We start from the raw sequence: 26,336 nt of genomic DNA on the forward strand, positions 1-26,336 counted from the left end.
GCAGCCGAGCAGACCCGATCGCCTCCGGTGCTACCGACGGCTCCGGTAAGCGGAGGAGGGCGCGGGAGAGCGGTGGGAGGGGGGGCCCTCTCCCGCCGCCGATAACAGTGATCTCGCGGTGAATCCGCTGCGGAGACCACCGTTATCTTTTACAGGACCACTCACACTAAAGATGGAAACCTCGGTTGTTGCAGCAGCTGCTGCCGTTACTGAGATATCCATCTTTAAAGTGTGGACGCATATATGCGTATAGCGGTCTGGAAGTGGTTAAACGTTGCCTATGGAGATTTTTAAGGGTAAAAATTTGTCGCCATTCCACAAGTGGGTGCAACTTTGAAGCGTGACATGTTGGGTATCAATTTACTCAGCGTAACATTTTAATTAAAAAAAGTGTGCTTGTAAGACCGCTTTGCAAATACGGTGTGACAAAAAGTATTGCAACGGCCCCCATTGTATTCTCTAGAGTGTTGGAAAAAAAATATATAATGTTTGGGGTTCTAAGTAATTTTCTAGCAAAAAAATATGTTTTTAACTTGTAAACACCAAATCTCAGAAAGAGGCTCAGTCCTTAAGTGGTTAAATAGTCATTGTTTAATGAAGATTGTGTTATTATAAAGACTATTTTTAAGAAAAGACAGTTTAGGTATATGCAGCCTCCACAAACCCTTCATAGAAACCCCTCATAACTTCTCAAACAATGTTCATTGGTTCAATTACAGCACAGCTTATATAGAGGAGACTCACATAACATCATGGGAGTTAAGATTGTTTTGCTAGGATAGGTATACTCAGTTATGATGCATTGAGGAGGAGGAATAATAAATACACACAGAAATTAAAAATCAAAACTCAACACATGAAGATGGCAGTTACTGTAGATGTAATAAACCACACAAAAGATTACAGATTTTGTTAAATTGTATTTTTCTAAATATAATGAACTTATGTTATATGGTCAGTTATTATTGCCTAACACAGTTCTTCTTAGGTAACTCAAGAGGATTATTCAAATATAACAGGCGTTAAAAAAGCAAATGGAGTATGAAGAAACAGCTCTTGAGTGAAACATTAGACCTAAATTCCTGATAAAGGAGAAAAATTACTTGAATTAGGTGTTTTTTGTATCAAATTTATGGTTCTTCTGTTTTCAAGAAGTCTTTAGTTTAGTCTACATTTATATCATTTTTATGAATACAAGCATCAAAGTTAAATGTGTTGACCTTCACAGTGCACCTCTTTTTTAAAGATTTCGTAGAAGAAAATATTGATGTTTGGGGAATACAGTATATCATGATCTTTCAAATCTATTTGGGTGGCTTCTTGTCAGGCAAAAACAGAGTGCTGTATGGGTTTGATTTTTCAGGCAAACCTCATGGTTATGAGTAAGGACCTGAGCACATCGTGAGGCACAGTAACCTGCCCCCACTGCGTTTGTATGCTGTTTTTATATGGACCAATAAATGTGGAAAATAAGTGCAGCCATCCAGATTTCTCTTCATATCATGTGTAGGGATGAGCTTCGAGTTCGAGTCAAACTCATGTTTGACTCGAACATTGCCTGTTCGCCCGTTCAACGAACAGCGAACAATTTGGGGTGTTCGCGGCAAATTCGAAAAGCCGTGGAACACCCTGTAAAAGTCTATGGGAGAAATCTAAAGTGATAATTTTAAAGGATTGTATGCAAGTTATTGTCATAAAATGTTTTTGGGGACCCGGGTCCTGCCCCAGGGGACATGTACAGTATGAATGCAAAAAAAAGTTTTAAAAAATGTTTTTTCAGGGGGCAGTGATTTTAATAATGCCAAAAGAGAAACAATAAGGCCCCTTTCACACTGGGGCGGGAGCCGCGGTGGCGGTATTGCGCCGCTAAAAATAGTGGCGCTATACTGTCGGATTTGCCGCGGGATTCAGCCGCTAGCGTGGCAGTATTAACCCCCGCAAGTGTCCGATAAAGGGTTAATACCGCCCACAATGCGACTTTGCAGAGGCGCATTGCGGGCGGTATTGCCGCGGTTTCCCATTGTTTTAAATGGGAAGGAGCGGTGAAGGAGCGGTATACATACTGCTCCTCTCACTGCTCCAAAGATGCTGCTGACAGGAGATTTTTTTCTCTCCTGCCAGCGCCTTAGCCTCAGTGTGAAAGCCCTCCGGCTTTCACATTGAGGTTGCTGGGCAGCAGTTTTTCAGGCGGTATAGCAGCGCTATTTTTAGCGCTGTACCGTCTGAAAAACTCCTCACTGTGAAAGGGGTCTAAAAGTGAAATATTCCTTTAAATTTCCCCTTGCGTCAAGGGGTCACGTGATGGGTGGCCCCGTCTTCAGCTACTTAAGACCTGTCGGGCAGCAGCGGCGATATTCCTGGGGTGTCGCCGGTAGAGACAGGATGCGCTGTGCCGGATGGACATCTCATCGCTGGAGCCTGGACCTGGATGGAGAGAAGATCATCCATCACTGGGAGACGAGAGCATCCATCGCAGGATACCGACAGCGTTGGAGTGGAGACCAATAGTGGATTACCACCACTGGAATTTTTTTTTTTTTTTTTTAATAAAGGACTTTCCCAACGGTGTCTGTGTGTTTTTTTTAAAAAAATGTTACACTTTCTTTGGGAATTTTTTTTTATCAATGTCTTTCAATGACTTTTCTCTGTATTGCCAGGAGACAACAATTCATTATACCTGCGAGTGGTTTTAAATGACTTTTTCCTTCAGCAATGACACTTTGTGCAGGGACAGTTCTAAGCACGGGAAACAATCACTACTTTACAGGCATACTATGCACACCCCCTAGGTACGAAATTTAAAGGAATATTTCAAGGAATATTTTACTTTTATTGTTTCACTTTAAGCATTATTAAAATAACTCCGCATTTTTGCATTGATACATGTCCCCTGGAGCAGGACCCAGGTCCCCAAACACTTTTTATGACAATAACTTGCATAAAAGCCTTTAAATGATCACTTTAGATTTTTCATGTTCGAGTCCCATAGACTTTAACAGTGTTCGGATGTTCAAACAAATTTATTGCCTGTTTGCATGTTCTGATGCAAACCGAACTGGGGGTGTTTGGCTCATCCCTAATCATGTGCCAGGTGGCACAGAGCAAGGTCATGGTTTGGGACCCCATCAAAAGTTTGATGTGAGATCCTGTAATCTGTAATTATGCAGCTGAATATATATATATATATATATATATATATATATATATATATATATATATATATATATATATATACACTGCTCAAAAAAAAATTTAAGTACACGTTTTAATCAGAGTATAGCATCAAATCAATTAATCATTTAAAAATTAATAAATTAATTAATATTTATCTGGTAAGTTAAGTAGCAGAGGACATTGTTAATCAGTTTCAGCTAATTTAGTGTTAATGAAATTAGAAAAAGGTGCACTAGATGGGCAACAATTAGACAACCTCCAAAATAGGAATGGTTTTACAGGTGGGGGCCACTGACATTTTTTTTCCCTACTTACCTTTTCTGACAGTTTTTCACTTGTTTTGAATTTGGCTAGTGTCAGTGTAACTACAGGTAGCATTAGGCAATACCAGCACCCATTAGAGGTTGCACAGGCAGTCCAACTCCTCCAGGATGGGATATCAATATGTGCCATTGCCAGAAGGTTTGCTGTGTCTCCCAGAACAGTGCCAAGAGCATAGAAGGGATTCCAGGAGACATGCAGTTACTCTAGAAGAGCTGGGCAGGACCGTAGAAGGTCCTTAACCCATCAGCAAGACCAAACAATCAAAAACAGACTTAATTACGGTGGCCTGAGGGCCAGATGTCCTCTAGTGGGCCCTGTGCTCACTGCCTGGCACTATGGAGCTTGACTGGCACTTGCCATTGAACACCAGAATTGGCAGGTCCACCACTGGTGCCCTGAGCTTTTCACATATGAGAGCAGGTTCACTCTGAGCACATGTGAAAGACTTGAAAGGGTCTGGAGAATCTGTGGAGAATGTTATGCTGCCTGTAACATCGTTCAGCATGACCAGTTAAGTGGTGGGTCAGTAAGGGTTTGGAAAGGCATTTTCATGGAGGGACGCACAGACCTCTACAGGCTAGACAATGACACCCTGACTGTTATTAGGTATTGGGATGAAATCCTTGGACCCATTGTCAGACCCTACGCTGGTGCAGTGGGTGCTGGTGCAGCGGGGTCCTGGGTTCCTCCTGGTGCATGACATTGCCCGGCCTCATGTGGCAAAAGTATGCAGCCAGTTCCTGGAGGATGAAGGAATTGATACCATTGAATGGCCCCCACACTTGTTTGACCTAAATACAATAAAACACCTCTGGGACATTATGTTTCGGTCCATCCGACGACACCAGGATGCACCTCTGGCTGTTTTGGAGCTCAGTGATGCCCTGATCCAGATCTGGGAGGAAATACCCAGGACATCATCCATCGTCTCATTAGGAGCATGCTCCGATATTGTCAGGCATGCATACAAGCACGTGGGAACCATACAAACTACTGCATACTTTTCAGGAAGAATTACATTTTTCATAATAAATAGAAGAGAAGCCTTTTAAAAAAAAATTCATGGCAGCTTTTAATCTGTACCTCTGGGACCAAAGCTTAAAAAAGGCATTCTGAGACCTGATTTCCTGTATCGTTCTGTGACCATCCAGAAAACGTAATATCCCATCATTCACTGCTTTACTGGATCACAGAATATGGTGTGCTTACCTCTCAAAATCATGCCTCCCTCATTACTATACAAACTCTTTTTTTATTTCCACCCACTTTTTCTACTTTTTATTTAAGGTAGTCATACATTGTACAATCTGATCATACTGTCTTCATTAGATCTACCTTCAACTATATAGCGTAAAGGCCAACCTGATTTGATACAAATTGAATAGATTTCTCAGGTAGATTCTCCTATTACATCGTTTTAGTAAATCTATAGAAAATTGTTCAATCAGATGACAGTGTATGGCCAGCATATTACAAGTACATGGGAGGAATTGTTCTTGTGTAAACACACCAATTTCACTTTCAGGCCCCATTCGCATCTAGTATAGTTGAAGTGAATGTTTTCGTGCATTGTTTTCTGTGACATGCATAGGGCCCACTAATTTCAATAGGCTGCACTATGTGTGACAAATGAAGAAAAGTAGTTCATGGGTCATTTTGGCATGTTACAGTTTGCACATTTTTTACTGCACACTTTGCCGCATTTGTCGCACATTTTTGCATGCAACAAAATGCATGTTTGCCTTTGCGTTGGCAAAATGTGTGTTTACATCTGCATTTGGGTTGCCGTTAACAAAAAGGGCATCAAAAGCACCACTAATTCATTTTAGGTGTACTGTATGAAGGGGACCATACACTATACAATCTGATTGTAAAATCTCTGTACTCCTTTATATTTACTAAAACTATATAATCGGAGGACCCACCTATCTAGCCAATCATTCTGTATCCAATCAGGTAGGCCTTTGCACTACATAGTTGATGGTATTTCTAAAGGAGATTGTACAATGAGATCTTATAGTGTATGGTGAGCTTTACACACTTCCAGGGACATGCTTCTCTTGTTTTCAATACTATAGCTCTGCTCACATAGGCTGTTATGTGATTGCTCAGATCCTGCACACTCTGCCAAATGAATGATCTAAGAAGAATGTAAGGTACAAATCCAGGAAGATGCTGACTGTGCATTCAAGGAGAATAGTGCTTACTGGCAATGTCTGCATGTAACTACAGAGGTGGGCAGTTGCAATCTCCTGGATGGGGGGGCAGGTGCAAGGTGTGTGTTAATGAGGTAAGGTACTGAACTACTTCTGCAGTTTACCAACAGTTTTTATGTCCTAAATACCAAATACCAGGACGGGTAGCAGGAAGTAAGGATGAGCCGAACACCCCCTGGTTCGCACCAGAACTTGCGAACAGGCAAAAGATTTGGATGAAGACACGAACATGAAAAACCAAAAGTGTTAATTTTAAAGGCTTATATGCTAGTTATTGTCATACAAAGTGTTTGGGGACCTGGGTCCTGCCCCAGGGGACATGTATCAATGAAAAGTTGAAGTTTTTTCAGGAGCAGTGATTTTAATAATGCTTAGTGAAACAATAAAAATTAAATATTCCTTTAAATTTTGTGCCTGGGGGTGTCTATAGTATGCCTGTAAAGTGGCACATTTTCCCCATGTTTAGAACAGTCCCCCAGAAAAATTACATTTCTAAAGGAAAAAAGTAATTTAAAACTGATCGCAGCTGTAATAAATTGTAGAGTCTAGGCAATATACATAAAACATACAAAAAAATGGCATGGGCTCCCCTCCAGTGCATTACCAGGCCCTTTGGGTCTGGTATGAATGTTAAGGGGAACCCCGAACCAAAAGTTTAAAAAAAATTGCGTTGGGGTCCCCCCAAAATCCATACCAGGCCCTTCGGGTCTGGTATGGTTATTAAGGGGAACCCTGCGCCAAATAAAAAAAATGGCGTAAGGGTCCCCCCAAAATCCATACCAGACCCTTATCTGAGCATACAATCTGGCAGGCCACAGGAAAAGAGGGGGATGAAAGAGCACCCCCTCCTGAACCGTACCAGGCCACATGCCCTCAACATGGGGGATGGGTGCTTTGGGGCAGGGGGGCTATGCACCCCCCCCTCCCCAAAGCACCTTGCTTCCATGTTGATGAGGACAAGGGCCTCATCCCCACAACCCTTGGCCGGTGGTTGTGGGGGTCTGCAGGTGGGGGGCTTATCAGAACCTGAAATCCCCCTTTAACAAGGGAACTCCCAGATTCCAGACCCCCATGTGAATTGGTAACGGGGTACATTGTACCCCTACCATTTCACAAAAAAAGTGTCACAAATGGTAAAAAAAACAAGAGACAGCTTAGCACTTTGTCCTTTGTTAAAAAAAGAAAAAAACAAAACTCTCCTGCGATGTAAATCCACGCCGACAAAAAAAAAGAAAAAAAAGAGCCTCAACAGTTCCACCTCCATAGGAGGCTGCCGCCGAATGACGCTTCTTCTTGATGACAGCTGTTATATAGCTGAGGGCGGGGCCACCTGGTGACGTAAATGGGTGACACCACCCCCCTCTCACACCACATGGCATTAGAGGGGGAGGGGTCACCCGTTTACATCACTGGGATTCCTTTCACTTTGGGAAGATTACCATGCCACTTTCTGCTATAGCTCCATGACAGGAAGTAAAAAAAAATCCACACAAATGGGACACAGGAAAAAATAAATGAACTGTTAGTTAGGTAATAACTTCTTCTGCAGTAGATTGCAGTAGGTTATCCATAACTGTAATTACCAAAGAAAGAATACGTATTGGAACAGTACTTTGATAAATACATGCATAGCATATAACATGGATGCTTCAATGCTTTGATCAAGCTGAAGCACTCTGAGAAATTAATATAGTTTATTTTCATAAAATGCACATTATCATTATTAAGGCTCTTAACTTTGGGGTATCAACTAAAGGCGTGCTAATATTTCTGACTGGACACTAGGCTGACATAAGGAAAATTGAGTTTCATTTTTATGCAATTATTAGACAAGTTCATGTTTTCCAGGTAATTTCAGAATTTGGCAATAGCATTTTAAATAGTTATTTAACTGGCAATAGTAGCTTGTTTCATGCGTAAATTGCAATCGCCATTAGTAAGCAGTCCGTATAATTTGATTCCTATTTCTTGATATTTTCATGACAAATATCTGCTTAAACATTCTACTGACATCATTTTGTTTATATGTAAGTCCCATAGAAAACAAGAGCTTTTTAATTCTAGATTTCATTTTCTTCTTCCTTGTGTTTATGAGGTTATTTTTGAGACAGAAAGTGTTCAGGAAATTAGAAAGATGATTACCACAGCCTAGCCAGCCATAAAGATTTTAACACAGAAACAAGCTGAAATTTTTTTTGAGCAGTGGTCAAGCATAAGTAATAAGCTCATTGTACAGTTTACAATAAAATGGAACAATGGGAGAGAACTGGAAAATATCATTTGTGGATATTTCGATTTAAAGCACCCATAAACATACGATTCACTGATTTGGAAATTAACTGGCTGTCTAAAAATTATCAGGATAATTCAGGCATACAATGAGTTAACAAAATAATAAAGTATTGAGCAAAACTGTACTACTTTCTGATCAATTTAAAATGTATAGTATATGGAAGGATTTATTTGCTACCCATGTCCCCACTGGGGGAGAATCACCCACTCTTTTTGCCATGGTGATGTTTTTAGTAGAGGAAATGGTAAAAAATCCAATAGTTTTGAGTTATCACTGGAGCAGGAGTTAAAGTGGTTCTAAAAACAGTTTTTTTTTTTAAATCTTAACCACTTCAGCCTCGGAAGGTTTTACCCCTTTAATGACCTAGCCATTTTTTGTGATAAGGCACTGCTTTAACTGACAATTGCGCAGTCATGCAGTGCTGTTCCCAAATAAAATAAATCATTTTTTCCCCACAAATAGAGCTTTCTTTTGGTGGTATTTGATCACCCCTGAGGTTTGTATGTTTTGTGCTATAAACAACAAAATACTGACAAATTTTAAATATAAATATATATATATATATTTTACTTTCTGCTACAAAGCACATCCAATAAAATTTAAAAAAATATATAATTTCTTCATCAATTTAGGCCAATAGGTATTCTGCTACATGTTTTTGGTTAAAAAAAAATCCCCACAAGCGTATATTGATTGGTTTGCACAAATGTTATAGCGTCTACAAATATGATATATTTATGGAATTTAAATTTTTCTTTTTATACTAGTAATGTCGGTGATCAGCAGTTTTTAACAGGACTGCAACATTGCTGTGAACACTAAGTGACACGTTTTGGGGACCAGTGACACCGATACAGTGATCAGTGCTAAAAAAATGTTATTCCACTGTACTAATGCCCCTGCAGGGAAGGGGTTAACATCAGGGACGATCAAAGGGTTAAATGTGTTCCCCTGCTTACTGTGGGGAGGGGGTGTCTTGATTGGGAGAAGACAGAGATCCATGTTCTTGCTTAGAAAAAACACAAGATCTCCATCTTCTGCTGTTCTGTCTGCTTCGGGAATGATCGGCGGACATCGGGTGATTGGACATAGTGGGAGCAGGGTGGCGGTGCATACACCCATAGTCCAACAAAAAAATCACGTACAGGTACGTGAGTTCACATTGAAGGACCACCCTGTTGTAGTAAATGTACGTGGGGCAGTCTGGAAAGAGTTAATGCATTTGTGTCCAGTAGCCCCTCTCAGGCCCCCTAATATGAGCCCCATCTTGATCCAATGAAGTTTCACGAGAACCTTGGCTGCCCGGGACTCTCCCTCCTGATTGGCTGTGACACAGCAGTGGGTGCCATTGGCTCCCATTGCTGTCGATCAAAGTCAGTGAGCCATTGAGGAGAGAAAGGGGGTGGGGCTGAGCTGCGGCTTTGTGTCTGGATGGACACACAGAGCAGCAGCTCGGCTTAGGTGGCCCCATAGCAAGCTACTTGCTGTGGAAGCACCCGACAACAGGGAGGGGCCAGGAGCGTCGGCTAGGGACCCAAGAAGAGGAGAATCTGGGCTGCTCTGTGTAAAACCACTGCAACAGAGTAGGTACATTTGGCATGTTTGTTATTTTTAAAAACTTCAGCATACCTTTTTTCAGATGCTCTATTCTGGACCCTCTAACAAGGAAAATCTTTAGAACTTTGTTTATGAGGGGGTTAGGCAGCTGTATTTGCCATAATTAACCCTCTCTGTACTGTGCATGTAGATCTTATTATTATCAATTGTACCTAGATTTTAACACAGTTTGTCTTAACAAAGGATTTAAAGTGTAGAGGCTGGTATTCTTGCATTAAATAGTAATGAGGACAGACTTGGGACAGGTTCACTCTCCTTCTGAGAAACATCTAATAGGTAAGAAATATAAAAAATGAATAGTTTTATGCATGCTGTAGGAATAGAAACACATAACAAACATATAATGTTTTTTTTTTTCAGGAGAAATGTAAAAATTAGATTTAGAAATGGCTCATTTAAAGTAAGAACTGAAGAGGTTGCCATACCATAATTACTGAATCTTTCGTTGAATTTGGTTCCTTTCCCGGTTTATAGGACCGAATTCCATATGTAACCAGTGCTCGATTCAGATAGCATGAATGATTTTATGCCAAATCATGCTCTCTTTGACACCATATACTGTATGCAGCTGAGTCTTCCTTTGTAGGCCATTAGACTTTTGTCTATACTGATGTTTCTATCTGGTACATAGGTCTGCTGGAAATGTTTTGGAATAATTTGATATACCTCCCAAATATTTTGAGTTTTGGTGCTGGATGAGTAGACTCATCAAATTCTTCATTATTTTCAAAGTGAAAATACTTCATTATCAGGGAAAATTTGTACTCCGACATGACCGTGCCAAATAATGAAGTGGCTAATAATTTGTTGGTTGTCCAATACCACTTCTAAAGGGGTATCCCCACCACTCCATGAATAATTATTAGGCCCAGAAATTTCCAAATGTCCTCTTTGGTCACTGGTTCCCACTTTCTGCTCCTTGAAAACCTCTGATGCGTAGCAGCTTGTTGCTCCTGGTACCGATTCGTCTCTGTAACAATTCTTTCAATAACCTAATCGGTCAAAATTAGTTGAAGGTATGCCAAGGGGTTGTCATCTTTAACATCCACTTTGATACCAGGTGCTCCAGTAAATTGGAATCTTGGGGGTGCTACGTGATCCATACCGCAGTCAATAGAGCACCAAGTCTGCACTTCACTGAGCACAGTCGCAAGATCATCGTTGAAATTGCTTTCCGTGTCTGATGACGACCTTCCCCACGAATTTCTATCACTCAATTCTGCAAGCGATTCTGTATCGCTATCGCTGTTTTACAGCAGGTCATAAACCGATTTTGAAGTAGAGGCACGCTTTTTTGATGCCATGGTCGTTCTGCAGTTTCCAGGCAGAAAGTACAGTAAAACTGCAGGCAAGGGCACTGGACAAAGCACTAGGGGGAAAACTAAGGTAATTTTTTTTTTTAGTAATGTAATCCAATAGGATTACAATGTATTGTGAGTGTTGTGTTTTATACTATTTGAATTTTCCGCCGGTTCTACCCCCCTGCATTATGATTAGAGTTGAGCGAACCCGAACTGTAAAGTTCGGGTTCGGTACAGACTTTGGGTTTTTCCCGAACCCGGATCCGAACCCGAATAATTGGAAAAAGTTCAGGTCCGGGTTCGGAGTTTGGGAAAAAAAAATGCGCGGAGGTGTGCTCTGAATGGACGGACCTTCTCATCGTTGGACCAATCGTGGGCGAGAACACCCGTACACCCGTCGCAGGAGAACTCATCCGCCGCGGGATACAAGACAACGATGGATCAGGGAGCAGCATGGATCGTCTATTTTCACCGCTGGATTTTTATTTGGTTTAATTAATAAGTATTTTGTTCAACGGTGTGTGTGTGTGTGTTTTTTTTTCAGACAACTATTTTTACTTCCTTCGTGAAATGGTAGGGTACCCCATTACCATTTCACACAGGGGGGGGTCAGGATCTGGGGGTCCCCTTTGTTAAAGGGGTCTTCCAGATTCTGATAAGCCTCCCGCCCGCATACCCCCACAACCACCGGGCAAGGGTTGTGGGGATGAGACCCTTGTCCCCATGAACATGGGGACAAGGTGCTTTGGGGGGCACCCCAAAGCACCCTCCCAATGTTGAGGGCATGTGGCCTGGTGCGGTTCAGGAGAGGGGGGGCCGCACTCTGTCCCCCCCTCTTTTCTGCGGCCGGCCAGGTCAATGTGCTCGGATAAGGGGTCTGGTGTGGATTTTAGGGGGAACTCCACGCCATTTTTTTTTTAAATTTGGGGTGGAGTTCCCCTTAAAATCCACACCAGACCTGAAGGGTCTGGTTATGGATATTTAGGGGGAACCGCACGTCATTTTTTTTTAAATTGACGGCGGGGTTCCCCTTAATATCCATACCAGACCTAAAGGGTCTGGTTATTGAATTTGCGGGGACCTCCGCACATTTTTTTTTTTAAAAGTCTGTGTCCCATTGACTACAATGGGGTTCGGAGTTTGGGTTCGGGTTCCCGAACTTAAACTTTTTTTTTGAAGTTCGGGTTCGGACCCGAACCCGAACATCCAGGTGTCCGAACATCCAGGTGTCCGCTCAACTCTACTAGGGAGCATACACACGCTCTCATGGCAGTTTTCCTGCTGGGAAAACCAGTCGTGTGTATGAGGCTTCAGTCAGAACCGCTGATGCGGGAACCCGAACCCAAACTTTTTTTTAAGGTTCGGACCCGAACCCGAACATCCAGATGTCCGCTCAACTCTAATTATGATGCTCCCAGGGAAGGAAAGCCGAAACACAAAGTGCATCGGGCAGAAGATCCAGCCACCATACACAGCGGGAGTACATTGAGGGATCCCGGGGAGTACGGTGGCTGGATAAGTAACCTCTTCCAGGATCCAGCAATACAATCCAAAGTGTGGCTCAGGGTTACCGCTAATGGTACTGAAATTTCACCCCGAGCCACACTCTGGAATACCGGCAAGGAGGTTAAGGGATGTCTTCCATAGAGGAAATTTGTTCTGGTGACAACTGTCTAAGAGGGGAGTTCACCTCACTTTAATGAAATCTCCTCTTAGTTCTGCTGTGTCTCTCGGGCAAAATGTGAAGGGAAGTCTCCCTAGTGTTACATTCCCTAATTTATTCAAAACGTTGAAATGTTTGGTTTTAAACACATGCAGATAACTGCTTTTCCCGACACAACATTTGTAATTCTTAGCAGCTGCTTGTTGGATCCAGGTATCCCTCTCATACAGCGCAACCTGATGTTAAGATTTAATTATTTCCATTTACAAGTAAATATTTTATTTTTAAGTGTGTTTCAGGATTATATAGTTTTACTAGAAATGTTTACCCACTCCTTTAACCACTTTTTGTTTTTTTTTACACAAATTAAAATGCACATTTTAGACTGGCAGAATAGTTACAGTGTTACTAAAACCCACAACAGAATGCAGAATAACATGCTTGTTATCACTGTGGAACCTAAGGGGTTAATCATTTGTATTGTGTAAAAAGGCTACTTGATCTTGTATGGATAGATCCTCTCCTTCCTGCAGGGTCTCTCTTGGCAAATGCAGATAAGACAGTGAGGGTAATACTGCTTCACATGCTGTTTGTTTTTTATTGCTGGAGAGAATACTTCCTTGTTGATCAGCCAGGTCACATGGTATTAATATCACACATGTGGGCGTGTATACAGATCCTAAATGACAGCCCAGTCCCTCCCTCCTCTTCAATGCCCAGTAACTAAAAAAGAACACAGTGGGTGGGATGTCACATCTTGATTGATGGATGATCTGACTCCCGTAACAGCATGAGGACACAGGCTATAGTGGAAATCTCCTCCTACCTGAACACATTAATGTAAAAATAAGATTTATAAGCTGTGGGCAATGGGGGGGGGGGGTCAGATGAGCTATTTTAATATTACTGTGTTTAATAACACTTTAAACCCCACAAACAGCATGTATTTTCTGAAAGCTTTGACCCTGGAGAATATAATGGTTATATAGTAATTCCAATTTTATGTCAGATGATATTAGCGCACATGTTTATCATTTGTAAATGTTCAGTAAAAAATACACTAAAGTTAAATCAGTGCACACAAGCACAAAATGTTACCATATTTTTTGGAAAATATAAAACATGAGGTTGCAAGAAGTAAAACGATACCAAACTTTACAATTTACAATTTTGATTGTGTGTAAAAAGACATTGGTATCTAAAATTGTCAGAAGGTGTCACTTCAGGAGCTTTAACAGGCTATCAGTTTGGAGCTAACCATGAATGATGCCTATAACATTTGTGATTATTCCCACACAGTGTGGTAAACAGCATTTTTCAGCACTGGAAGAATGCAAGTCACCACTAGGACACAAGCAAAGAAAACAATTGTAATTTGTATGTGCCTTGTTCACACTACAATGCAGCTTGCAGCTGCGGCGTAATAAACTGTGATAAAATGCAAACATAATGCACAGGAAGGTACTGCATTCCCTGTACAGCAGCGGAAAGCACTATACTGCTGTGCAATGACATGAATGGCGTGTAAAACATGCATCACACCACCCATTACAACTGTCTCACTGCAGCTGAAATGGAAAACTTTTCACACACTAAACCACTGTTGTTTACTTTGTGGGCAGTATCAATTGGCCCCTCATTGCTAGGATTATGTTTACAACGATATGTGTAGAGCAACTGTGGTATTTTTATGTTTGTTTATACAATAAAATTGCCTTTTAAAGTGATTGTAAAGGCCTGTTTTTCTTCTTTTTTTTTTTTTATTACAAACATGTTTGTTATTAATTGTTATACTTACCTCCTCTGTGCAGTTGGTTTTTCACAGAGCAGCCCCGATCCTCCTCTTCTCGGTTCTCTCTTTGTTGCTCCTGGCCCCTCCCTCCTATCGAGTGCCCCCACAGTAAGCAGCTCTATATGGGGGCACCCGAGCTGAGTCAAAGCTCTGTGTATCCATTCAGACACAAAGCCACAACCTAGCCCCGCCCCATCTCTCTCCTGATAGGCTGACTGACTTTGAGTGATAGCCGCGGGAGCCAATGGTGGCGCAGCTGTGACTCAGCCAATCATGAGAAGTGTCTCAGACATCTTAGACAGAAAAAACACATGAGAGGCCAATGAACCCATAAATGAATGTAGTCCAAACTGCCATCAGGTGGCTCAAATCACAGACATTATGTATGGAGATGATCCAGGTGGCTCTGTACCTTGTGATTGTTTTGATAAGCAACCATAGTGATAACAAATGTAAACAGACTAGTATTTACATTAGAAATCTCTCCTCTTCTGTCACAATAGAAGAGAAGGAGGAAGTAGTGTTTATGAATGAACATTTAATAATAAAAAAAAGGATCAGCAGCAGTAGATTCCTGGTGAGGTGATTTGAACTGATTTGAGATGTTTTTTGTATAAAAGTTTTACCCCTCTTCTCTCCCATAGATCTCATTAGCATGCTGTCTTTATATCATGCATATTAACCCTTTAAAACCCTTATCGTGCAAATGAACCCCTTAATCCCCATGCTTCTATTGTATGTGACTTGTACAATAACCCCTGCACCTCCTTCTCCCTCTGTGTATGACTTAAACAATAATGATGAAATGTATCTTGTGCACATTTACAAGTTCTGCTACAATACAAGCATGTTTCTTAACCTACAAAAACGTGCCCTAAAGTTAGATTACCTTGAAGTGTCTACTTTTCAAAAAGTCCTTATTTTCGGGTTTTAAAGCTGTCTTGGTGGTTTTATTTTTTATGACTAATTTTTTTTTAATGTTTGTATCCTTTATAGAGTAAAAAATAAATAAAAGACCCAGTGGTTATTAAATGCCCCCAAAAGAAACTCTGTCTCAAAAAAAAGTTTCATCATTTGGGTATAGTGTTGCATGACCGAGTAATTGTCAGTCAAATTATTACAGCAAGCACTGAAAGCTGAAAAATGACAAATATATATGGCTAATACTGAAGTGGTTAAGAATTCCTGAAATTACATTAACATGTTAAAGCTTATATTAGAATTTGTTGATTGGGTTTAGATACATTTTGATTCTGTTATGTATTCATTAAAAAAATATTTTAACAGCTCCTCTTCTAAACCTGATACTGTGTCTCCAGTGCATTTTGAACAGCGGTACTCAGACTAGGAGCCAATCCAGTATTAGGAGCCAGTCTTCTGTATATACAGTATATCTACAGTTTTTTTTTGTTTGCACATGACAGGATTGCTTTACATTTGTGTACACGGTAATACTTCAAAGCATACATATTTGTAGTAAATTCTAACAATGCAACCTTTAGTAAACTGCTCTTACTTTCACTATTATGCATGAAAACCTCTGCAATACCATCAGTCTTTTGAGGGTAACAGCTATCCCTCCTCCAGCACACCCACCACTGCCACCAACCCAAATAGAGCTAGTTTATTTGCAATTAGAATCTTATTGTAAAATATAAAAATATATTGCTAATTGCACAGTAATAAGTATATGGATAGAAAAAGTATCTATATAAGTTATAACAATTAAATTAAGTATTTACCCGGTCCAGCACTGTATACATACATTGAGCACAACAAATTGTCTGAAAATCAAGTCTTTTTTCAACCACCCACCATCCGGCATCTAGAAGTTCCTGGTGACCTAAAATGTGTATATTGCTAGGGTGTGGATGGTTGAAACTGTCCATCACAGTAACAGGCCAAAAAAAGGCCTAGGGAGTTAGAGGGGGCAGGGCATTGGTACTATGCTTTAGGAATCTGCATATTAGGGAACCATGCATTACAGGCACCTGAGTACTTAAACTGAAAATGCACCAAGAATGCATGTATCCCAATATATTTTTTGCACCTTAGGTTTGCCTTACCAGAAGTGATGGGTATTGTGATTTAACAGTTTCTTGGTACAATGACATTTCAGAGATGTGACAAATGATCGAGCCATAGAGCATCTCTGTGCTGCCTTTGCAAAACTCAGATTTTGGTGTCACAGACATACTGGGTTGGGATCCTTCCCCATTCACCATCAGCATACAGCAACAGCCCTGAAGACGGGGGAGTCTCTGTTACCCCAAAATGCAGTGGCTCGATCACTTGTTGTTACTTTCAATGAAACAACTACATATTCACCTTTCAGTTCGCAGTTCATTAGATATCGGGTGCTTCCTTTTATCTACCCTTACAAGTACATGCGGAAACAACCTCAAGGCTGTACCCAGAGGTATAGCTCAAGCCCCCAAAAAGTGCTTACCACCACCCTTCTGTTAAGTTGGGCAGAGACCATCGGGAGAGAACTCTTCCAACCCGCCCCCCACTATTACCCACTCATAGACCCACAACTGAGTAAGTCAGTCCAGTGTGATCACCAACCCTATAGAGCTACAGTGTATGATTGGAACATTGGGCATTGTTCAGGTTGGGACAATATACCTATGAGGAAATTAGGTTAACATATTAGGTTAACATTTTCAAATGTAATAAGTCTGTATACAGATTTTATAGAGAATACAAAGAAAATGACAACCAAACCCAGTAGTGACACAGTGGTCGATGAGAGGATCCACTGAGCACAGTGTGTAACCAGGAAATAAACACTCCCAGACATTTCAGTTTCTAAAGAGACTTCAAAGGGCAATTTCCCAGCAGTACAGCAGAATTTAGCAGTGAAGGGGTAAGTATTTACCATCTATTTTGAAAAGACATCTTTCATGGTAACTTTGACTTTAGCAAAAGAGATGCTTTGACATGGAAGCTTTATTGAAACAAATTGTATTTGTGCTTTAGGTAACCATCTGCCATAGCTACATGAATTGTATATGAATTATACATTAGGGTGTAAAATCTGTAATTGTACAAAATATGACATAATAATTATCAATATTTGTTATTGTTGCTGTTATCTATGATATTTTTATTAAATATATAAATGTAAAGGCATATGGCTGAAAAGTACTTCAACATTTTTGAATATGTTTAGAGTCCCATTAATTGTTCTTATATTTTCATTCTGTTTTACAGAGAGCCGACATGGGTATTTCTGCCTTGACTATCACACCTGACAGAGAGAATGTAGTAGACTTCACAACACGTTATATGGATTACTCAGTGGGAGTACTGCTAAAAAAAGCAGAGAAAACAGTGGATATGTTTGCTTGCTTAGCACCATTTGACTTATCTCTGTGGGCCTGCATTGCTGGAACTGTGTTGTTAGTGGGGCTTCTTGTCTACCTATTGAACTGGCTTAATCCTCCACGCTTGCCGATGGGATCTATGACTTCTACGACACTTTACAACTCTATGTGGTTTGTGTATGGATCATTTGTACAGCAAGGTAAGAGCTATTTTAATGCTTACTTTTACTGATCAGTGAAATGTAACTTATATTCAAGAAAACGAAAATAGATAGATGCAAATTAGGATTTAAATCCTCTGGCCACCTGGTTCTGTAAATGCAAGAGATCAGTACAATAAAGGGAAAGTTATGCAGTAAATACACTTTCTTATATTTTCTTTTGTTAGTTCATGTAAAGGGCCAGGTGCAAAGTGCAGTAACACATATCAACCAATCAGCAATTATATTTCATTGTTTTGATTTGTAATTGATTTGTTTTTATGTAAATAAGGTTTATAGACTTTCAATGATCAAAGCATGACAAGGACATGTTCCCACAGGCACACTGTATACCCTCCTGGATACATACAGACATGAAGAAAAAAAAACTTGCAATATTTGTATTTCTTTAGCTTATTTGTCCTTGTGATCTACAAGTTCAATACAGTAGTTTAAAGCCACTAGTAGTCCATCTAAGGTATTGAACTCACAGTATTCCTTCCAAGGACTTCAATTTGTATAGCTATAGGGTGCGCTGTTTCAATTAGTTCATCATAAGTGATCGTTTGCAATGAAAATAAAACGATGTCAAAAGATATACCATCATACTAAATATCAAACCATTATCAATTCACAAAAATGGTGATAGACCATAATTTATATAAAGTGCTAAGTGCAAAAATTGTGCTTGTATGCTGTGTTATGATTGCACTTGAACATATGTTCCAGAACTCATATGGTTAAAAATGTGCTCCAACAAATACAATTAATTAAACATGTGTTCCACAGTTCATATAAAAATGTGCTCCAATAGGTCATATCATTTCTTTGCATGGAGTAATAAGTGGTTCCAGGTTCCCCACATGAGAGAAAATAAAAATAAAAATGTCTTTGTGCAAAAAAATCAAAAGTGCTTTTGCATCACCACTGTGCTCCAAACAAAAGGTTGGCCACTTACCAGACGAAATTATCCCATTAAAGGGGAGTTCCACCCACAATTTCACTTTTTAAATATAAATACCCCTGTAATACACAAGCTTAATGTATTCTAGTAAAGTTAGTCTGTAAACTAAGGTCCGTTTTGTTAGGTTGTTACAGCATTTAAATAGTTTATAATCTAGAAATAGACAGTGGCCATCTTAAGTGTGGGCATCATGAAGCCGGACTGTATGACTTCCTGGATTTCAGCTTTGCATATCTCGCACATGCTCAGTGCACAAGCAATATAATAGGTTTCAGTCAGGTTTGCAAGGACTACTGGGAAACATGATGCCTATCCCAGAAACCCTTGCAAATAGCCTAGGCAAATAAGGAGGAGGAAGTAATGAAGGACAACAAAATAAAGGTATTTACAAGCAACAAATTAAATAAAAATTGTCCATTCTGAACACTATGAGATTAGAGCATGCAGCACAGACAAACATAAAAAAATGGGTGGAACTCCACTTTAAGGAATCATATGCGCGTAAACAGGATCATGTCTAAGGATTGGTTGTCAGCAGGCCCCAGAAGATTAGGATAGATCCAAGCTCACATCTCTCAAAGCATGTTATAATGAAAGCAATGGAGAGGGCTCATAGTGCATTAATGTATAAAACGTAATTTATTGAAAACAAAAATGCACTTACAACTTGGTTGCTTGTATGAGGCTGATAATCATCAGTAGTACACAGCCGCCTGCAGAATGGTCCATGTGCATTGACATCACGCTACTGCCTCTGACGCAATGCCTTTCGTCAACTGGGAATGAAGGACTTAAATTCGCTGCTCTGTTACCGACACAGGATAATTTTTCTAGGAACATTGCTCTGGGTACAATTGATACTGTGTTTATTTTAAAAACCTGATGAAGAGGGGATGCTAAGCCCCAGAAACACATTGGCTTCCTGGTGTTGTTTCCCCTGTTGTCATTTGTAGAATCAATAAAATATCCCTTAGAACTCTAGAAACTTTAGTTTGGCACCCTCCTTGGTTAAATTGATTATTGGCTTTCCAAATCAGATGACCTCTGTCTCCTGAGAGGGCCTCCAATTTTGTGGAGAGATGCCAACAGATCTCAACCTTTGGTGACAGTCACCACTCAGAGCAGACCCAGGAACTGAGCAATTAGTGGTCTTTGATTTCTCAATTATACATGCTGCATCCGCCTAGGTGAGTATAAATGCTTTTTTTCTAATACCGCACTTATCTTTAAGTTTTCCAATGGAGTATTTGTTAGCTGACTACAGCCTGAGAAGGTAATTACCTCACTTCCTGTTGTGGCTACAGTACAGGAAGTCAACAGAAATTTCCATAATAGAGCACAGGGGGAAAAAAAAGAGTTTTAACTTTTCTCTGCTCTTTCCAAAATAAAAAGACAAACTTTGAGCTTTAGGTATACTTTAACTCACATATTTGAGAAGGTGCATTGAGTTGAGCAAAAATGGGCAAAAATGGGCATATACAACATTAAACGTTTCTACCTTGTAAAGGCATTCTAAAGATTTGAAACAAACAAACACAGAGGAGGCAGAGAGAGAGATTGTTCTGCCTCACATATACAATAATTAAGGTTTATTTATTTAAAAAGGTTTTCAATTATTTTTACCAGTTACACATTAGTTATTAAAATAACACACTACCGTGTGGTTTAAATAGATGTTTTAATTGCTGAAAGTTCTGTTTGTGCCTAGAATCTGTTTACTTGGAAACCCAATATTAATATAATTCTCCCTATTTCATTTTTTTCTATCTCCTTGTTGCTGATATGAAGATAGATAGTGGCTAGGCTGTAATCTAAAAATGACAGTTTAGTCTTCAGGAGAACACAACAATGGAAAATGAAATAGGACAACTTCTTGGAGGACTGTACTTTACAAACTGGAGATGTAATCATAAAGTCCCATTAGGCTACCAAATATCAGTGGAGTATTGAAATACTTTCATTAGTATTGTCATCTAATATTTCACATTCAGTTTAAATGTAACACAAACTTTATTTGCTAAATCTCTACTGTTTACTGACCCACGAGCACATGGGAATAGCAAAATAATTGAAAGTGACAGACACGCAGTATAATTGCATTTTTTTTTCTCATGAGTTAAATCATTTTCTTTCCCATGCCTGAGACTTGTGAGGCTTATGTGATAGCAAATACCATCGTTGGTTGATTGCTAATAACTTTTCTAACTGAAACAGTTCAGTATCCTTAATAAAAATCTAAATCTAGCCCAAAACATTAGATGAAGTCAGATGTGGGTGCAGGATATGAAAGCCAACTGTAATACTGAAGAGACCCTGTCACCATTTTTTTTAAATAAAAATCTTTCCAAAAGGTTATATGTGCATTTAACCTATTTTATCTTTGTTATTTACTTGTAAAATTCTTCCTTTTGTAGACATCCATAAGCCCAGAAATTTCTGCTGGGTGCTGGCATCTTGGATGTGATGTCAGCAGCCTCTGCAGAGCTATCACTTAAGTGACACTCTATATTATGTGCAAGAGAGGGAGCTTTGCTAGGGAATTGACTGTGTCTTCTGGAGTCTACTCTGACTCTAATCAGGCATCTAATCTGCATCAGGCATCCTGAAAGGGCAATGGATAGGAAGGTAGGCAGTGATGGTTAGGGGTTTGGCGCCCATTCACCCACAATGGACGGGCCACCCCTGTTTAAAATACTTGATTATACTGTGCTTTTATCAGCAAATTTTCAAGTTGGTCACAAGGTCCAGAGCTGATTACATGTGAATGGTCATCCATAGCTTCTGGCACTGCTTTGAATGGGGTTTCTCGCCTGCAGCTAATTGCAGGGAACTCTGCTGAGTCTACCACGTGTAATCACAATGCCCCATATCTCAACTATCGGGAAAGGTTGAGATCTGCTTAAAGCGGTTGTAAACCCTCAGAATTTTTTTTTACCCATGTAAGGCAAAAGGCATAATGAGCTAGTATGCACCTTATACTAACTCATTATGAAAAACTTACCTTAGAACGAGGCGTCGGTAACTCACCTGGTCCACGCCTCGGCATGTCTTCTGGGTATCGCGGTTCCAGCGATGTGAGTGACTGAAACCGTGATGTTGTCACTCCTGCGCATGCGCACTGGAGACTTCTTTCCAACAAGGTCCGGCGTCTGCCGGGCTTTCAGCCGAAAATCCCCTGTGCGCATGCGCCGCTGCAGTCAGCACCTCATTGCGAGGGGAATATCTCCTAAACAATACATGTTTAGGAGATTTTTTTTAACTACAGGTAAGCCTTATTATAGGCTTACCTGTAGGTAAAAGTTAAAAATCTGACTATACAACCGCTGTAATGAAGTTAAAAATCTTGCCTTACTCTACTCTACAATTTCGCTTCCGAAACTGCATGTCCCTCAGGCCAGTTTATAACTACAGGAGGAAAGGTGAATACAGGTGGTGTAATTTCATAGCTTTCATTACAAATAGCCAGCATATATCCTGGTCCTGAATATATACAGATTAAACTGTTTGGCTGTGGAAAATCTATTGCACAGAAATGTTACAATTAGATAGTAAAGTACTATGGTCTGGGTCAAACCATCACCCCTAGAACCAAAGTCAAAAGTCTTGGAGTCATCTTCGACACCTACATGACAATGGATGCACAAATAGGGTCAGTAGTCAGTGGATCGCATCATCTGCTGCGCCTACTACGCAGACTCATTCCCTTTATCTCAAAAGAAGACATAGCAGTAGTGGTGGGAACAATGATCAACTCCAGTCTGGACTATGCAAATGTCCTCTATCTTGGACTTTCAAAGTACCAAATCACTCGTCTGCAAGTCGTTCAAAATACGGCCGCTAGACTTGTGACGTGGGAAAAAACCCATGGGAATCAATCTCACCTTCACTGAGATCCCTTCATTGGTTGCCAGTAAAAGATAGAATCACTTTCAAGGCTCTCTGTCTAACGCATAAGTGTATTCTGGGAAATGCCCCACAATATCAATGCGAAAAACTAAAAGCTCACAACACCAATCGCGTCCTGCGATCCACCAACCAAAATCTACTCTAGATTCCCAAAACCAGATACAAGTCAAAAGGAGAACGAAGATTTGCGGTCCAAGGACCCAGACTATGGAACGCTCTACCAACCAGCATTCAGTTGGAGGTAAACCACTTGGCCTTCAGGAGAAAGATCAAAACCCATCTCTTCTGAGGGCCCAGGGAATGGACACCAAGCGCCCAGAGGCGATTCAGTTTGCATGTGTTGCGCTATATAAGTTTCTCACTCACTCACTCACTAAGTAATAGTAAAGAAGTAAAATATATATATATATATATATATATATATATATATATATATATATGACAAGCCTTGCTACTCAAGAATTGCCTAGTTTAGCATCACATCATCTTCTTGACATATTTGCATATTTACAAAGTAGTTAAAATGTAAACACAAAACTATTTCTCAGTATGTTTGGTATACATGTTTATTAAGCAAATTGTTTGTTGAAATCTGTTGAAAAATGTCTTACCTGGAGATTCTACTATAACAGCATTTCCTGTTCCACACTGACAACCCCAAGTTTCTGTCCAGTAATTGTCAGCAGTAATGTCAGCCTGCCATATGAGCTCTTGATAGACTTTATAGGCAGTCCAATGGCCAACGTAAGTGCACACACAGCAGGCTGACAATCCTGCTGCTAATTGTTAAGCAGTGGCTTATGCCTCGTACACGCTTACGGGTTTCCCGTCGGGAAAACTGCCATGAGAGCTTTTGGTCGGGAATTCTGGCCTTGTGTATGCTCCATCACAGTTTTCCTGACAGGAAAACTGCCGGGAAAAAAAAGAGAACCAGCTCTCTTTTTACCCGCCGGGATTCCTATAGGAAAATACTGCGGTGGAACATACACATGGCCAGGTTTCCCAACCAAAAGCTCTCATGGCAGTTTTCCTGTCGGGGGACAAAGTAACCAAGCAGGTTCTTGGTTTTCCCCTTGGGTTTCCTGGCGGTAAAAAGTCAGCCGGGAAACCCATACGTGTGTACTAGGCAAATAAATGTGGTGTCAGTCTGCTACAGGAAGTACTCCTGTTGACAGAATCTCCAGGTAAAAAACTTTGCAACAGATTCAAACAGATTCCAGCTTTTAAAACCTGGGAACTGAATTGTCAGTGGCTAAAATCTCATATTATGTTTACCTACTAGTTTAATTTAAAATGTATACAAAAATACTATTTAATTAAAAGTTTACAAAAAAATTCTGACATAACTGGAACATGTGCAGCAATATGTTTGGGGTTTAAGTGTTTACACTTTAAGTTGGACCCAGTTAAATCTTGACTTTGAATCTATTGCTCCATAAGAAAACTGAGCAGCAGTAGGTTCCGCTGTTTACAACAGACATTGTCTAAAGGCAGCACATTTTTAGGATTTGATTGAACTGACCTATAAGAAGTATAGAAACTGTAAAGTGTATTTTAAATAAGGGCAGTGCAATGCAGCAATGGAACTAAGGTTAAGTATGGTTTTATTATAAAAGCTATGAAAGTATAGTAATCCTTAGATTTAATTTAAGAGAAGGATGACCTTATAAAAGGTTCAGAAGGTGATTTAACTAAAAACTAAAAGGAGAATGCTATTTAGAATAACTGTTAAAATGGATAGGTATTGCTCTAGGTTGTGATATAATTAACCTCTATGACTCAATTTCTGTAGTGTGCTACTTGCCAAATAAACCTCTCACACATCTGGGCAATTCTAAACAAGTACATGATAAATACTTCAGAGCATATGTCCAGCCTAAATCTACAGATAAACGTAGATTAAATGTTAAGGACAATCCACAGTTATAGGCATATTCAACTTGTAAGCATATCTTTATTTTTAGCACATAGAAAAAATAAACTTGATCTCCACCACTTTTAAAGATTATGTTGCCCCAACATTTCATATTGCTGATATGTGTCTGTTGTACCATTTGCTTGTATTACAACATATCATGTTCTCTTTGTATTGCTTCTTTGTGTGAAATACCTGGTGTTCCTGCCAGTCCCCTGCTATTCTGTTTTAAACTGACCACAGTAGGCATGAGGGCACATCATCCCCGTGTAGTAAAATTTCTGGTTTTGCTGGGAGTCAGAGGTGTAACTAGAACCTTCAGGTCCCCGGTGCAATAAACAATGAAGCCCCCCCCCCTGATCCCCAAACTGGACCCTTCCCACTGATCCAATAGCCCTTTACTCCCATTGTGGGCCCCTGCATTATGTCTCGCAGTGGACCACCTTCCTGTCGTCTTAAATTCTATCAAGATTATATTGCTTTGTGTATCCTTTTAGTGAGAATAGGAATTTGAATTTGACTTATGATCTGTATAAACCTGTCAAACTAGTACAAGAAAACTGATGATTGCTAGCTACTGGTTATACACTGCATTTGCCTTACTCAAACAAGCCACAAATAAATAGTACTCAATGTAAAGGTGTTATTTTACAATAAAAATGTATTTTTTACTTGTTTATGGATTAGGAAATGTATCTGAAATTGACACATTGCAGCAATAATATACAGGTATTTGAAATATAAAAGACAAGGCATGCTAGTATACTGCTTCTAAAATCTCACATACTGAATACAACATTCTGTTTGAAATTTATTGGCTCTAGAATACTTTTTAAGCCACCTTAAATGTTTTTCCAAATTCTAATTACATGCTAAACATATTCTTCAGCCAAAATCACTTTCATCAGATTATTATTAAAACTATTTTGACTTAAAAGACATTTGTTTAATGAAAATTAATTTCATGTTAAAATACTGATAGACTAGGGTGTGCAGAGGAAGTGATGCAGAAAATTGAAATGTGAGAATGCAAAATTGAGGTTTAATATTTTATTGTCACTCTGTTTTCGGGCATGTACATTATTCTTCTAAGATACATATGGAAAATGTTTATTCTGCCAAAGTCAAACTATATTATCCTTTGAAAGACTGCTCTGTTTGATATTTTTAAAGAGACCTTGTAGTCAAACCATTAATTTCAACAAAAATATTTCCAAAACATTATACAGTATGTGCATTTTATGTATTTTATGCAGGGTATTTAGTTGTAAAATTCTCCCTTGTTAGGAAATCCAAATGCCCGATAGTGTTGATGTGTACTGCCATTTTGCATGTGATGTCAGCAGCCCCAGCAGACTCAGAACATTCTTTGCAAGGCATAATTGCTATGTTATATCGTAGTCTCATAAGTTCAAATCTTACTGAGGTTTGCAATAGCTCATCATTTAGAAGTTGTTTTATCTACAATGAAAAACAACTTAAACATAAAAATACCACTCTGTACAAAAATGACCATAAAGGCAAAACCAATGTCTTGTAAATATAACAGCCATCCTGCAAAACCTGTGATTAAGAAAAAACTGTGTAGTGTGAATATGTACAAGAATGACAGGTCAGTGCAGATCCTAATTCAAATAGAAAC

At 39.7% G+C, this 26,336-nt stretch overlaps 1 protein-coding gene across 1 annotated transcript in view; it reads left to right on the plus strand.

Annotated features, from left to right (window-relative positions):
• The window catches only part of GRID2 (glutamate ionotropic receptor delta type subunit 2), a 740,228-nt gene that overhangs the window by 481,331 nt on the left and 232,561 nt on the right, over positions 1–26,336 (plus strand). The window contains exon 10 of the mRNA XM_040344854.1: positions 17,597–17,909. Within this exon, the coding sequence (XP_040200788.1) occupies positions 17,597–17,909 (313 nt within the window). The remainder of the gene's footprint in view (positions 1–17,596; positions 17,910–26,336) is intronic.

Source organism: Rana temporaria, chromosome 1 (genome assembly GCF_905171775.1).
Source record: "Rana temporaria chromosome 1, aRanTem1.1, whole genome shotgun sequence".
NCBI classification, from domain to species: Eukaryota; Metazoa; Chordata; class Amphibia; order Anura; family Ranidae; genus Rana; species Rana temporaria.